At 34.0% G+C, this 15254-nt stretch overlaps 6 protein-coding genes across 6 annotated transcripts; 5 read left to right on the top strand and 1 right to left on the bottom strand. All coding sequences in view use genetic code 12, as the record gives it.

The window, feature by feature from the left end:
* Positions 1-691: 691 nt before the first annotated feature.
* On the top strand, positions 692-3340 carry J8A68_003408 (uncharacterized protein; the record flags this gene model as incomplete). The annotated part of the gene is made up of 1 exon (XM_049407261.1): positions 692-3340. The coding sequence occupies one exon, from the start codon at positions 692-694 to the stop codon at positions 3338-3340; it is 2649 nt and encodes an 882-aa protein (XP_049263298.1).
* A 1112-nt stretch (positions 3341-4452) lies between these two features.
* Positions 4453-5994, top strand: TUB1 (alpha-tubulin; the record flags this gene model as incomplete). The annotated part of the gene is made up of 2 exons (XM_049407260.1): positions 4453-4477; positions 4673-5994. The coding sequence occupies 2 exons, from the start codon at positions 4453-4455 to the stop codon at positions 5992-5994; spliced, it is 1347 nt and encodes a 448-aa protein (XP_049263297.1).
* Positions 5995-6627: 633 nt separating this feature from the next.
* On the top strand, positions 6628-7518 carry J8A68_003406 (cytochrome-b5 reductase; the record flags this gene model as incomplete). Its single annotated transcript, XM_049407259.1, has 1 exon — positions 6628-7518. One exon carries the CDS (start codon positions 6628-6630, stop codon positions 7516-7518), a length of 891 nt encoding a protein of 296 aa, XP_049263296.1.
* Positions 7519-8510: 992 nt separating this feature from the next.
* J8A68_003405 (pyridoxine 4-dehydrogenase) lies at positions 8511-9551 on the top strand (the record flags this gene model as incomplete). Its single annotated transcript, XM_049407258.1, has 1 exon — positions 8511-9551. One exon carries the CDS (start codon positions 8511-8513, stop codon positions 9549-9551), a length of 1041 nt encoding a protein of 346 aa, XP_049263295.1.
* Positions 9552-10174: 623 nt separating this feature from the next.
* On the top strand, positions 10175-11623 carry J8A68_003404 (uncharacterized protein; the record flags this gene model as incomplete). The annotated part of the gene is made up of 1 exon (XM_049407256.1): positions 10175-11623. The coding sequence occupies one exon, from the start codon at positions 10175-10177 to the stop codon at positions 11621-11623; it is 1449 nt and encodes a 482-aa protein (XP_049263294.1).
* Positions 11624-13532: 1909 nt separating this feature from the next.
* On the bottom strand, positions 13533-14426 carry J8A68_003403 (uncharacterized protein; the record flags this gene model as incomplete). The annotated part of the gene is made up of 1 exon (XM_049407255.1): positions 13533-14426. The coding sequence occupies one exon, from the start codon at positions 14424-14426 to the stop codon at positions 13533-13535; it is 894 nt and encodes a 297-aa protein (XP_049263293.1).
* Between the last annotated feature and the right edge of the window lie 828 nt (positions 14427-15254).

Genomic DNA, 15254 nt, shown 5'->3' with positions numbered 1-15254 from the left:
TGACTTCAGTAAAGAAGAAATATTTTTGCAGCTGGCCATTTTTCCTGATCTACCTACAGGAGTAAGACTGTATCCTCTCCGGAGCAGATCCAGAAGAGACTACAACAATTAGAAAGAAAATTCGTAACAAACCAACACAAGCTCATACTCCGTGCAAAAAGCGAAAGGGGCAAAAGTTTAATTGACTGATTAAAGAAGAACTTTTTCTATTTCTAGTTCATTCAAAGGACCAACGAATACGTTCCACGATTATCCTTACCAAAAAAAAGTACACGCGTAAAATACTGCAAAAAAATAGAAAAAATTTGTATAATTTAAGGGATATTGCAACCACAATTGAAGCCTAGGCTTCCACTTCACTGATTTCAGCTTAACACTTTATAATTGTCCTCTCGACCAACTAGGATGTGTGTTAGTTCCACATGGCAATACTTGACAATACATTTGCTGTTTGTTAACAATTTGGTGGTTGCTGCAAAAAAAATTTAACGTTGCTGCGAATTCCTGCGTCATTCCTAAGACCCCTTAAAAAGTAATGACATCATGAATTTTCATTTTTTTATTTTAACCCACAAATTGCTTTATTGCTATTACCTCATTAATTCATATTTTAATATATATAAGGATGAATAACAGATTGTAAATTGAACTGGTATACACTCAATTTGAACCTTATCGAAAACTATACACAATGTTAGTACTCAATTGGTTATTATTATTCTTTCAAGTTTTCATAGTCATCGCGACAACTGATTATGGATTTAATTCATGGACCACCAATGATATCAAACAATTCTTGAACAGTCGTAAAATCAAATACAAAGACACCTTAGCTAACAATGATTTGATTCAATTGGCTAATTCTGAAGCTAAGAAGCTTGAATCCAAGTACAAGAAACTTAAAGCTGACTATCAATCCCTGGTACAATCACCAAATAGTTTACAAGATTATCTTACTTTTGATTATTTGTTCCACAACAAGAAACCAATCAGTACCTGGATCTTTGAATCTTGGGATGTAGACACCTTACGTAATTTTTTGAAACAGAACCAAATTTACGTTTCCAAGAAAATGACCAAACCGGATTTAATCAAGCAGATTCAAAAGAAGTTTGATAAATTAGTTGAAAAGAATCAAGGTTCCCAATATTATCCTGGTAATTGGCTTTATTCAACCTGGACTGATTCTGATATTCAAAATTGGTTAAACAAATATCAAATCAATTTCGACCCCAAAGCTTCCCGTGACCAATTAATTGATACCTTAAGTGAATACAGCGCCTCGGTATCAAACTACCTCACCGATTCTATGAATTCTTTATTAGATTCATTGGATATTTACGACAGGCCAATATTTGACACCAAGGGACTGATTAAGGATGAATTCTTCAAAACCTGGTCATATTCCCAACTCCGTGAATGGCTCTATCTTCATGATATAATTGATACAAAGCCAGGCATATATTCTGAAGATCTCTATTCTGATAAGCTTGTGAAATTGGCCCAAACCCATAAACTGTACTTGTTGGATGATTTGAATTCTTGGTTAGCCAGTGCTCAATCTAAAGCATCTCCATTTGTTACCAAAGGTGAACTTGGTAACGATTCTTTCTTGGCTGGGATTAATAAATGGTCCAAAGACAAATTGAAGGCGTTTTTGGATGCTAGAAATGTTCAATATTCTATGTTTACCACCAGACATCAATTGGTTGAATTGGTTAAAAACCATAGAAATGATGCTATTGCTCCTGAGAATTATGGTGGATGGATTATTCTGGATTTATCAACTGATTCGATTAAAGAATGGTTTGCTAAACAGGGAAGGAATATTGAAGGAACTAGACAAGAATTGGTTGATGCGTTTAATGAACAATTTCAACATTTCAAGCGTGATAATTTGGATACAAAGCTTAAAGAGTATCAGCCTACGTTGGAAGATTATCAAGCGTATCTAAAAGAAAAGATGCCTGATGTAACTAATCCAGAACAGATTGAAGCAGCTTATGATATTGCTACTGAATATTTCAATAATGCAGTTGATGCAGCTAAGGAAAAATATGCCAATTCTCAATATTCCTTTGACGATGCCTTGAAACAAATCAAGGACTCGCTGTATGAATATTCCAATGCTTTTGTTGAAAAGATCCCATCTGCGGATGATTATGAATCATTTCTTACCAAATCCAAGATTGCTTCCGAGAATTTTATCAAGTTTACAATCCCAGCTTTGATTGAAAAATTTGATAAGTTAGAATCTGGCGTTGGTAAAGGGATCAATGAATGGTGGTATAAGGTGAAAGAAGTCGTTGAAGAAATGACTCAGCCTTTCAATGGTGATGAAGCTAGAGAACTTGTATCTGAGGCACTTTCTACTATCCAAAGTGGTTCAAGTGATGCATCGTCCGTTGCTGGGAAGGCTTGGAAACATGCTAAACACAAGCATAAATCTGCAAAGGAATTTGTTAAGGATAAATATCCAGGTGTTACTTCTGCTGTTGGGGAAGCAGCAGCAAATGCTCAAGCCAAATATGAAGATGCAAAGGGATATGCCAAGGATAAATATCCAGATGTTACTTCTGTTGTTGGCGAGGCTGCGGCGAATGCTCAAGATAAATACGAATCTGCAAAGGGATACGCAAAGGAAAAATATCCAGATGTTACTTCTGTAGTTGGTGAAGCGGCAGCAAATGCTCAAGGTCAATATGAAGGTGCTACATCCGTCGTTGGAAAAGCTGCTGCAAATGCCAAAGGTCAATATAAAGCTGCTTCATCGGCAGTGAGTCGAGCCGTAACGGATGTCCAGGGTAAATATGAATATGCCGAAGATAAACTTAGACATGCTAAACAAGGTGCCGAACAGAAGCATTTCTATATGAAGCAAGGATATGATTATGCTACTGAAAATGTGAGAACCAAATATGAAAATGTAAAAGAAACAAGTCATGATCTTAAGAACAAGTATTATTCATCTAAATTCCACATTCAACATTGGTTCTATTGGATCAAGAATAAGTTAGGATTTATCCGTACTGATGTCCGAGAACAAGCCCATGATAGTTGGAGTTATATCGTACAATCTTTTACTAATAATGATTTGGTTGAATATTTGCGTGGATACGGATATGATTATAATTGGTTACTGGGATTAACTAGACCACAATTGTTACATTTGTCAGAAGCTCAGAATAAATTGTTTATTGGTCATAATGCCAGAAATAAGTGGGATAAATCGATTGGTGAATATTTGAGGGATACGGCTGAAGAGGCTCAGATTAAATTGGGTTTGAAGAAGAAGGAAACGTTTTGGGATAAGTTTAAATCATTTTTTATGATTTTCTAGTTGTGTTTTTTATTTGATTTTGTATAATTTAAAATGATACTCCTTTGTTCTCTGTTTATGTGACTTCTCTATCTTCTAGAGTAGTATATGTGAAGTAAAACACAGCGACTGGATATGATTTCGTAGAAGCTCACTTTTGCAGCCATTGCTTCATCACAAAAAGGATAGCAATAGATTTTACTCTAAATCAACCAATTCATTTGACCGTGTTGCCAGAGATCTGGTTCATAAGGTAAATTGTTGTCTAAAGGAGAATCGCAGCAGCGATCTATATCAGTCTGTTTGCAGCACTTTGATCGACATGCAACCGGTTTTTCGGTTTTGTCTCAATTCGGAAAGTCCGAGGGGGGTCTTAGTAACCATGTGACAACAAGAAACCAGCCACATATTTCTATAACTATATTCATTAGTCATCTCCAGTCGAATTATTTCCAATTATAGATTTCGGTACTGAATTCCCGTGGTTATCTCTTATTTCCAATTTCAAATGTTATATCTCCTGGGTTGGATTCATTGATTATGACAGTACGTTTTCTTTTGCAGCTACAGCTTGAACAGGTGGAGCAGGATGAATAGGTCTCTTTCTGTAGAGATGATTAGCTTCCATTCTTGTAGTCGCTTGAATTTTATTCGTGGCATTCTGTATTCATGCGTTACTCAAGTATATAACAAATGGTGCCTCTCAAAAAACACGGCATGGGGGGCATACTTAGTGAGACTAGAAATAGGATGCCTTTATTTATACTTAGTTCACCTAGTCGTACATAGCATTATGTATAATATTGACCCAATCAAGTTGCTCTAGATGGATAAGTGTTGACATGGTTTAAGTTATAAATGCAGCCATAGTTGCTTCTCGATTAGGAAGTCTAGATCTGATTTGTTTTGATTTTGATCAAATTTGGAACTACGATCCATTTTCCTGCACATAACTCAAAAATTTATTAGCGTCAAAAAATCAAAAAACACGAAAATGTAAACAGACAGACAATACAAAATGATCAGACAGAAAAAAAAATGTTGTAAACAAAATTTCAAAGAAGAAAAAAGGGATTTCAAATTTACTTTCATTCTTCTTACACACATTTAAGTTTTAATAAAGTTAACAAAAAATGAGAGAAGTTATCAGTATTAATGGTATGTTCATATTATTATGATGATCATCACATGATCAATTAACCAATCATCATTTGAGAATTGATTTGATTTCATTGGTTGTTTTTTGTTGTTGTTGTGGTTGAAATCGTCAGATCAAAGATCACGCCGTCAATTTCTCAGACAAAACACGTCCATTGCACCACAAACAAAATTACTAACACACATACAATATAGTTGGTCAAGCCGGTTGTCAAATTGGTAATGCCTGTTGGGAATTATACTCTCAAGAACATGGAATCAGACCAGATGGTTATTTACAAGAAGGATTAGATAGACCAAAGGGAGGAGAAGAAGGTTTCTCAACTTTCTTCAGTGAAACTGGATCAGGAAAATACGTTCCACGTGCATTATATGTTGATTTAGAACCAAATGTTATTGATGAAGTTCGTACTGGTCTTTATAAGGATTTATTCCATCCTGAACAATTGATTGCTGGTAAAGAAGATGCTGCCAACAATTATGCCAGAGGTCATTATACTGTTGGTAGAGAAATTTTAGATGATGTTCTTGATAGAGTTAGAAAGATGTCTGATCAATGTGATGGTTTACAAGGTTTCTTATTTACTCATTCTTTAGGTGGTGGTACTGGTTCTGGTTTAGGATCATTATTATTAGAACAATTATCAATTGATTATGGTAAGAAATCCAAATTAGAATTTGCAGTTTATCCAGCTCCACAAGTTTCCACTTCTGTTGTTGAACCTTATAACACTGTTTTAACTACTCATACTACTTTGGAACATGCTGATTGTACTTTTATGGTTGATAATGAAGCCATTTATGATATGTGTAGAAGAAACTTGGATATTTCTAGACCAAATTTCAGTTCCTTAAATAATTTAATTGCTCAAGTTGTTTCATCAGTTACTGCTTCATTAAGATTTGATGGTTCTCTTAATGTTGATTTAAATGAATTCCAAACTAATTTAGTTCCATATCCAAGAATTCATTTCCCATTAGTTTCATATGCTCCAGTTTTCTCAAAATCAAGAGCTAATCATGAAGCTAATTCTGTTTCTGAAATTACTCAATCTTGTTTTGAACCAGGTAATCAAATGGTTAAATGTGATCCAAAGAGTGGTAAATATATGGCTACTTGTTTATTATATCGTGGTGATGTTGTTACCAGAGATGTTCAAAATGCTGTTGCCCAAGTTAAAGCTAAAAAGACTGTTCAATTAGTTGATTGGTGTCCAACTGGTTTCAAGATTGGTATTTGTTATCAACCACCTACTGCCATTGAAGGTTCTGAATTAGCAGCTGCAGCAAGAGCTGTTTGTATGTTATCTAATACTACTTCTATTGCTGAAGCTTGGAGAAGAATTGATAGAAAGTTTGATTTAATGTATTCTAAGAGAGCTTTCGTTCATTGGTATGTTGGTGAAGGTATGGAAGAAGGAGAATTTACTGAAGCTAGAGAAGATTTAGCTGCATTAGAAAGAGATTATATTGAAGTTGGTACTGATTCATTCCCAGAAGGTGAAGAAGAATATTAGATTGTACCTACTTGATTGATTGTTTCCACTTTTGCTAGTTTGTCTTTTTTATTCTTCTTCTAAGTTATATTAATGTTTTTTGTTTATCTTCTATTCTCCCCCTTATAGTTCTTTATTAATACCCCCCCAAGTAAGTCAGATGTGCATAGTTGCTTTTTGATGATTTTGATTGCAAATAAAAGAAAAATGATTTTTTAGTGGTTTAATATTATATGTACACATGTATATCTTATGTATATATAATAATTTTATTGGTAATTCTCTTTATCTCTTTCTTTAGTTTATTAAATACATAAAATTGTGTATTATTTGATTATAGTCCAAAGTCACATGATCTGTAAGTTAAACAATAAAACGGTTATATAATTATAAATCGGTCTAAAATAATTTTTAAAATATCTCAATGTCAGGTCGTGTACTTTTGATAAATATATTTTTTTTTTGCAGGTTCTTTCTTTTTTTTTTTTTCTTTTCTTTTTAGTTTTTCTTTCTTTTTGATTCTTTGATTTTATTTATCAATCTCGATTCATTGTTTACTCATCTTAGTTCTTTCCTTTCTTTCTTTCCTTTCTTTCTTCTTACTTCTTCTTATTCTAGAGTTTGAGTTTATAAGGTAAAGCTAACAGTTCATCAATGGAAGACAAGAGAGAATTATTTAAGCAACCCCTTCATGGGATTTATATTCCAATCGGATTAATGTTATTTGGTACTTGGATCTTTGGTTGGGAATATATGCCATATACTATAGGGTTTATTGTAGTTGTATCCACATTTAAATTTTATGAAGCTTATAAGAATAGATCATCGTTACATAAAACAGTATGGAATGACTTTGAATTAATCGACAAAACCATTATTGCTCCAATGACTTCAATCTATAGATTTAAATTAAAACATGATGATGAAGTATTAGATATCCCAACTGGTCATCATGTTGCTTGTTGTTTTAATGTTGATGGGAAAGATGAAATTAGATACTATTCTCCAATTTCAAATCAATTCGATGCCGGATTTTTCGATATTTTAGTTAAACATTATGAAAATGGTACTGTTACTAGAAAATTTGCTCAAGTTAATGAAGGACAAACTGTTAAATTTAGAGGACCAGTTGGAAGATTGAAATATGAACCTAATATGGCTAAAGAATTAGGTTTAGTTGCAGGTGGATCAGGAATTACTCCAATTTTACAAGTTATTACTAGTATCATTACTAATCCTGATGATCAGACTAAAATTAAATTGATTTTTGGTAATGAAACTGAAAAAGATATTTTATTAAAGAATGAAATTGATGAAATTGCTAGTAGGTATCCTAATTTTGAAGTATATTATACGTTAACTTTTCCTCCTAAAGATTGGACTGGTGGTGTAGCTTATGTTTCTAAAGATATGATGAAAGAACATTTACCTAGTCCTAATAATGGTAATAAATTGTTCGTTTGTGGTCCACCAGGAATGAAAGAATCTTTACTGGAAATGAGTAAAGAAATGGGTTGGGATGATGAAAATATTTTCATGTTTTAAAAAGAGCTTTCTTAGTTTAGCGGGCTTTTTGTTACATAGTTTGTTATTTAAACTTCCTTTCTTCTTATGTAGATATTTTCTTTTCTAGTTCTTGATATTTTCCATGTAATTTTGGTTAATAATGTTTAAAGTTAATTTATATTTATAGACACTCATCATACATTTCATAACGATTTAGTTAATTTGCGATGGCGTGGAACGTTAAAAAAATTCATACGTACTTCCAGAGCCTTTCAGAGGATCCACCAGGGTGCTATCACCCTTCTGAGTAACCATTCAGACGGAAACTATCAAATTGATTCCGTTCCTTGGAGAGCTTCGGAGTTATTGATATCGAATCTTCTCTCGAAGGAATACACAAGATCGAGACGAAATTGGTCTCCGCTCAAGCTTTGACTAATTCAATTCTATAAAGGAAAGATTGTATATGTAAAAAAAGAAAAAGGAATCACTCAGAAGGGCGGAGATTATCAAATAGATTCCGTTCCTAATACACAAGATCGGGATGAAATTGGTCTCGGCTCAAGGTTTGACTAACTCAATTCTATTAAGATTGTATATGCAAAAAAAAAAGGATCATTCAGAATAGCGGAGATTATCAAATGGATTCCGTTCCTTCGAGAATATGGGAGTTGTTATGTATAATCTTTTCAAATCCCGATTGAAAACTTCCAGGATCGAGATGAAATTAGTCTCGGTTCAAAGATTAACTAAATCAATTGTTAAATGGAATTATTTCCGGAGGTAAGTTCCTAATTGGGTAAGTGCGAAATTTTACGGGTTCTGTCGAGATTTTCTTCTCAAACAGGAACAGTACGGCAATAGAAAATCAATTGTTATTTTGACCAGCACATTCATCCCATCGGCTCTTATCAGACAAACAACCCGTTCCGAAAGAAGTATAAATATCACTTCCAAGAACCTTGTAACTAATTCAACCTCATTCATATCTCAACACTAATCAATTCAATACAAATCCCCTAATAAAAAAAATGACTTATTCTCCTGTTGCCATCCCTGGAACTTTTGGTTTCGGTACCATGTCAATGACTTGGAAACCAACTCCTCCCCCAATTAAGCAATCCGTCGAAACTTTAAAATTCGTAACTACTCATCCAGAATTTGGTGTCCAATTACTTAATGGAGGTGAATTCTATGGTCCAAATGATGCAAACTTAAAAGTCTTTGAAGAATTTTTTAAAGCCAGTGATCCTGAAATTCTTAAAAATTTAGTCGTATCTATCAAAGGTGGTCTTACCGAAACTTTAGCAACAGATGGAAGTAAAGAAAATATTTCAAGATCAATTAAGAATGTTGCTTCGTATTTCCCAAAGGAAAACCGTCCAAAGATCCTTTTTGAAATCGCTAGAGTTGATAAAAAAGTCCCATATGAAGAAACTATTGGATATATTGCTGATTTCGTTAAAGATGGTACCATTGATGGTATTTCGCTTTCTGAAGTCGGTATCGAAACCCTTAATAAAGCAATTCAAGTATTTCCAATCTCCTGTGTTGAATTGGAATTGAACTTATTTGCCCAAGAAGTTATTTCCACCGGTATTTTAGCTGAATTATCCAAACATAAAATCCCATTAGTTGCTTATTCTCCACTTTGTCGTGGTATTTTGACCGATCTTGCCGTTGAAACTGCCGATACTTTCATATCTGACATTCCAAAGGGTGATATCAGACATAATTTTGATAAATTCCAACCAGAAAACTTTGAACATAACTTACCTGCCTTAAAAGCATTATACAATTATGCTCATGATGTGAAGGGAACATCATTGGAATCATTGGCACTTTCTTGGATTTTGAAGGTTTCGGGAGCTAAGAATTTTAGAGGAATTGATCAAGTTACTCATATTTTACCAATCCCAAGTGGATCTACTAAAGAAAGAGTTACTGCTAATTTTTCAAATTTTGTTGAATTGACTGATGAAGATTTGAAGAATATTGATGCAATTTTTGAAAAGCATCCTATTAAGGGATTGAGATATAATGTTCATATGGAAGATACTTTATTCCAATAAAGGGCTTTGTACATTTGTGTAAATGTGTAGTTTTTTTATAGCCATCGATATAAATTTTGATTTAAATTCTTCGACTGATAGTAGATATCCATATCCTAATTCTTTATCGTATCTGGGTTCAATTGATAGTCTGCTGGATCTTGACAAGTCTTCCATGTTTCTTGCAAAATAGGAAAGAGTGCCAAAAAATATTTTATTTTTCATGCAGCACCCGTCAGGGCTCGTAGTTCTTTTTGGGACTTCAGATCCATCTACAATCATCCTTTGGTTGGAAATATCCAATCAATTAACGAACTTCTGGAAATCCTACACTACTCCCGTTGTATCTTGAAGATTGTTTCCAGAGTTAAAATTCAAGAAGTTCCTGAAAACTCAAGGACCCTTTTTAAGCACAGCGCCTTTTTGCCTAAAGAGGAAATTTCGGACTTTTTCACTATCGACGAGTTCCATTTATAAGTTTGATTTTCTTTCTTTAAAGTAAATGAATCTTCTTCTATGATATATCAACTATGAAGAGTTTATTTATATGGTTGTGTGCTTTCTTTCTTGTCCAGTTGGATGTCGTGTTTGGGTTCTCCAATAGACAAGTATACTTGGATCAAAAAACAAATGCTGCTTGCATAATGGTTGAAACTCCTACTAAGGGCACTAAGTTAGTCATCGATGTCACGCAAGTAGTAGAGCAAGTTCCATTGATGGTTTTTAAATATGATGACTTATATAGATTCACCAATGTTCCTAATTTTAATCAATTTGTTGATAATTCAAATCACTTTGCGATTGATGATCGTAGCGATCTAAAATTTGATCTAGCAGATATCGATGGAAATTTTTTGCCCAAATCAGCCAAGAACTATTCCCTTAATGAAGATGAAGTAATTGAATATCCGGTAATGGAAAAGGGCGTATATTGTGTCTACTTTCCATTGACAGAGAAACAGTATCAAATCTACCTGGAAGGAACCTATGCCCATATTAGGATCAAGGATGAAGCAGTTCCAATGAATCTTGGACACGAATTATCCATTCATATTGTCCTTGCATCTGTTTATGGCAGTATGTGGTTATTGCTTAGGTATTATTTTCCAGTCTTGTCAGCACCCAAGCTGTCAACCGTGCCGTATATTCCAAAAATTCTCCAGATTGTAATTGGAAGCAATTTTGTGTACTACTTTGCTTTTGTAATTATGGATGCTGTTGTCCATATCATTCATTGTGGGTATTTTTACTCATTTATGCAAAATTATTACGTTGACTTCCAGACTGTATTAATTAATTTACAAGGTTACTTGATCTCATTGATCTATTTAGGTGCTGCATATCGGGATTTATTCAGAATGAAAACTACCAGAAAGGTATTTACCTTCTTGTTTATCATACATGCTGCTTCAATGGTGGTTGCAAAACAAATCATGCAATCCACAAGAACAACTAAGGATCTCACCTTTAATGGCCACTCATATGAAGTCCTTCACGCTTCAATATTGGTTAACTCATTAAACAAAAGTTCCACAATTAATAGCGAAACATCATTTATCAAAAAATCAATCACACTATTCACCCTAATTCAGATCGTAACAGGTGTGATTCTTCAATTCCAATGTCTTGTCTGTGGAATCAAATTAAACAGATATTTCAAAAAGACAAACCAAAAGAATCTTTCCAAACCCATGTTCTACTCCATACTTTTTCATCTAGTTGGTTGGACATACATGTTTAGACATTTGGGGATTATGAAATCGTTGGAAATTAACTTGGATGGAGTTTTTGATGTGAATGAAATACTTTATTCTATGGGGAATATTATTGCTTGGCAAGAGATTAACTTGCTTATTGTTGATTTGTTTGAAATTGTGCTTATTTGGTTCGTTTGGTCATCAAGAGCCCCACTTATTGTGAAAAAGCCTGAAGAGAATGAGAAGAATGATAAGAATAATGAAAAAGATATTGATGAGAGTCACATTATAGAAAATAGAAGTAAAGAGACTAATTCTGAAAAAGTGGTTAGGTCTAAAACAGATGAATCAGAAATCTCTGGTTCTTTGCAAAAGGTAACAAAACGAAAGAAATAGATTTTAGTTAGATGTAGACGTTTTTTCTAGCTTAATATTTGTAATGAAAATTGAGTAAAATCTCATAATATCTGTACCTTTCGTAGACAACAATAAAGCGCTGATACACTTTGGTGTATTATTTTTGGAAGATAAAATGAGAGGTCCTTTGTCCTGTTATACAGGGTGGGAAGTTGAGTCCCTCCACCAAAAAATTCTGAATTCCAGAGACTTGATTCAAAACACAAAGACAAATTGGAGTCGTTCGGACATGTGCATACATGGTTTAAGCCCCAGTTTTAGCTCTCTGCAATAGCTTGCATAAATAATAAAGAAGTACTTGAGCTTGTGGCAAGTGATAAAATTTGCGCTTTTGTTTTGTGTGCAGCTTCTGGCTGCAAAAAATGTCGCATTCTACGCCTGTAATACACCCTTGCTAACAGGATAGAATTGGAGCCGAGTTGGACTTTGAATAACGGACGACTATTCAAGTTTGGATTTAAATTCACATCTTCCCATACGGCTAGCTGAGTATTAGCGTTTCTAACATCGTTTTGGAGTTCTTCTACGAGCATTCTCCCATAGAAACGAATCAATGGTCGTTGAATAATGAAGTCACCACGGATCTCCGTTAATGCAACCTAAAAGACCAGTGAGCCAAGATATCAACCTGGAATATTATGGGACATTGCTGATATGAAGCACATTTTCGAAGTTGGACCACCTCAAATGGTTTATCGATTATGCCTACATAATTCACTTTTATTCAACGGCATGAAAATAATTGATTCTTAAGGTCGCGTATCTGAACTAAGTTTGATGAATGCTAAAGTTTCTTCAGTGGAGAATGGCAATTAAACAATTGTCTTGCTAGAGTGAAAAAGTGTATTTGTCATGTCGGGTTATATAAGGGTTGAGGCTAGCTAAATGTAATGTGAATCATAGCACAAAGAAATTCGGCGAACAATTTAGTTTCGCTTATTTTTTCCCCATACAAAAAAAGTTTTTATGCAAGATAATGTCAGGCGAAAAAAAAATTGTACCTGTACCAAATAGGCAACTGAAGCATAGAGAGTTTTTTGAACATTAGAACAATCAATTTTCTACGAAATCTATTAACAATTGCCATTGCGTTGAGTTACAAATGGTTGCAAAAAAATATCGACAACTGCAGGACTCGAACCTGCGCGGGCATAGCCCAAAAGATTTCAAGTCTTTCTCCTTAACCGCTCGGACAAGTTGCCGTAAATTACCATCAAATTGGTTTCTAAGACCACCGAAATCTGCCAATATTTCAGATTATTTCGTTAGGAAGAGGCTAAATTTACTAGTCAATAGTAAGGAAATGCTTGGAAAAAACTCTACGCTTAAGCAGATTGATTTTTTTTCTAGAATAACATTATTTGGGGTAGTTTATTACTGGCCATAAATTCGAAGTGTGCGCTACCATTTCAGTCTAAGGTCAGTTATTTCGAAATTCAGATAAACAAAGTGGAAGTAAATGCAATTCACATATTCATTTTTCTAAATTACCGGACTTAGTCATTGGCAAATTGTTGCAGAGGTCCAATAAGGAAATTTCTTGTCTGGTAATTTTGGTGCAAATCTGGTCAGAATTTCGATTTAGTTTCTTGACTACTAATATTGGCAACCTTCTGGAACATATACACCACCCTTTCTATTAGCAGCATATATAGAAAAAATAAACTTTATTTCGACTTTTTATGCCGCTATCACAGTTTAGAAACGTTACTTATATAACAAATATTCTTTCAACCTATCTATTGTATTGTACATAGAATAAATATAATAATAATATATGCCTAAGAAAGTAAATCCCTACTCATTGTCGTACATGTTGAAGTCAAGTGTAACCCTGGAGAAGGAACAAGTATTTTCTTTCCAAAGGAAATATTAGTTTGGAAACGGTTCAAGATGTTTTACTAGAAGTTTGCAGCCAGCGGCTTTCAAATGTACCCAACCGTTTCTCATACTCTTGAAGACAAATACTTAGCCAATCCATTGTTGGCTCTGATTCAATCGGGACCAAAGTAACGAGATCAATTATTGCAAGTGATAACTCTAGGGCAGTTTCTTCACTAATAGCTTTTTGTGTTTGGGTTGCATACTGTAAAGTGATGTCATCAATAAGGGGATATTTGTGATCTTTATCTAGTAGAAATTTATAAATATAGTACAAGGTAAAATCCTCTAGTAAATTAAATTCTTCAAATGGTAATTTCTTTATTCTTTCATGGAACTTGGGATACATGAAAACATTGAAAGCCGAAGCCATTGACAAAGCATTATCTAAACCATGTTTTGTCATCTTAACCTTTTCAATAAAGTATAAAATCTGATCAACGAAATGTTCAAGCAAACGGTCTCCATTAAGGAATACTATAAAACCAGCCTTCAACTCACCAAATATGAGGGTTTCCGGATCAGCGTTTTGAATAACATATGTAAAGGCATCCAAAATATCTTCTCTGGTGATATCGCTTATGCTTTCTTTTTTAAGATATAACATTCTGTGTTCTAATAAATAAACTATAAGTTGGTAATTCAGATCACTTAGTGGTAAGTGCTCAACCACATGGAAGAGGTTGTAGAATAACCAGGCTTGGTTTTCACATAATATGGTTGGTCTATAGTATTGTTGGGGAATTCGACATTTATAATGAGCAGGATGAACTCCATCTTCTATAAAGCAACTTTCCTTTGGGACCGAGATGTCGTTGAATAACTTGGGATCTAACTCTTCAAATATTCTTTGGAGTAGAAATGAATGAATCTTTTTGCAAAGTAATGTTGGTGCATACATTTTGTTGATTGATGAAACTTAGATCCATAATGAAAAATGGCATCTCCAAATAAGTTAATCGATAAATAATTTCTTATCCAAGGATATTTATAAGAAACGTCAAAAAGTTCAAGATCTCCAGACTTTTGAAAGTCAAATTTCCTAACCATTCATGACTCGAATAACGTAGAAAATAACCGTTGCAGTCACAAGCTGCTGTTAAGGTAAGGAAAAATAACGAAAGCCTAATTATGCATCAATGCGTAATTCGCCGAAAGAAGCCCCGGGATAGGCGGGCCGTTTGGATAGAATGACAAAAATGACACTGTTTCACTCATATTTGGCAAGCATGGCTATAATTGCTTTTATGGAGCCAATATCACGTTACACGTATTCAAATTTCTATATCCTCGGATCAGAAAAAAGTTTGCCAAATATAATTATAAAATTTGTAGTGAATTGCCGGTTTCATCTCGCGGAGCTCAAAAGTCCATTACAAGAGAATTAATTAGATTTATTTAGTCTTATTTAGTTCTCAGTGAAGATTCAACATTGAGCAATGGTAGTATACTTCCATGATTAAGGGGTCGATATGTAAGGTCAGCCATTGATTTTTTTTTTCTGATTTATACGAAAAACACCTAAAAAAAGGTATGCGCCTGTAAATAACCTCTACATGATGCAACATTTTTTGCGTCCAACAATTCTTTTTCTTTGAAAAGAGGTTACATATATACATATACGTTGGAATAGGCTTCTTAATTTCCGCCTGAAGTATAGGCATTGAGGTTACTGCTAGATGGCGTTGCAGGTTGCCGAGATTTTGCGGAATTGTTTTTGCACACTTCT

Source organism: Hemisphaericaspora subhashii (genome assembly GCF_019202705.1).
Source record: "Hemisphaericaspora subhashii strain CBS 10753 chromosome Unknown scaffold106, whole genome shotgun sequence".
In the NCBI taxonomy this organism is placed as follows: Eukaryota; Fungi; Ascomycota; class Pichiomycetes; order Serinales; family Debaryomycetaceae; genus Hemisphaericaspora; species Hemisphaericaspora subhashii.
Note: the sequence above shows the minus strand (reverse complement) of the source record. Positions and strands in the feature narration are given on the sequence as shown.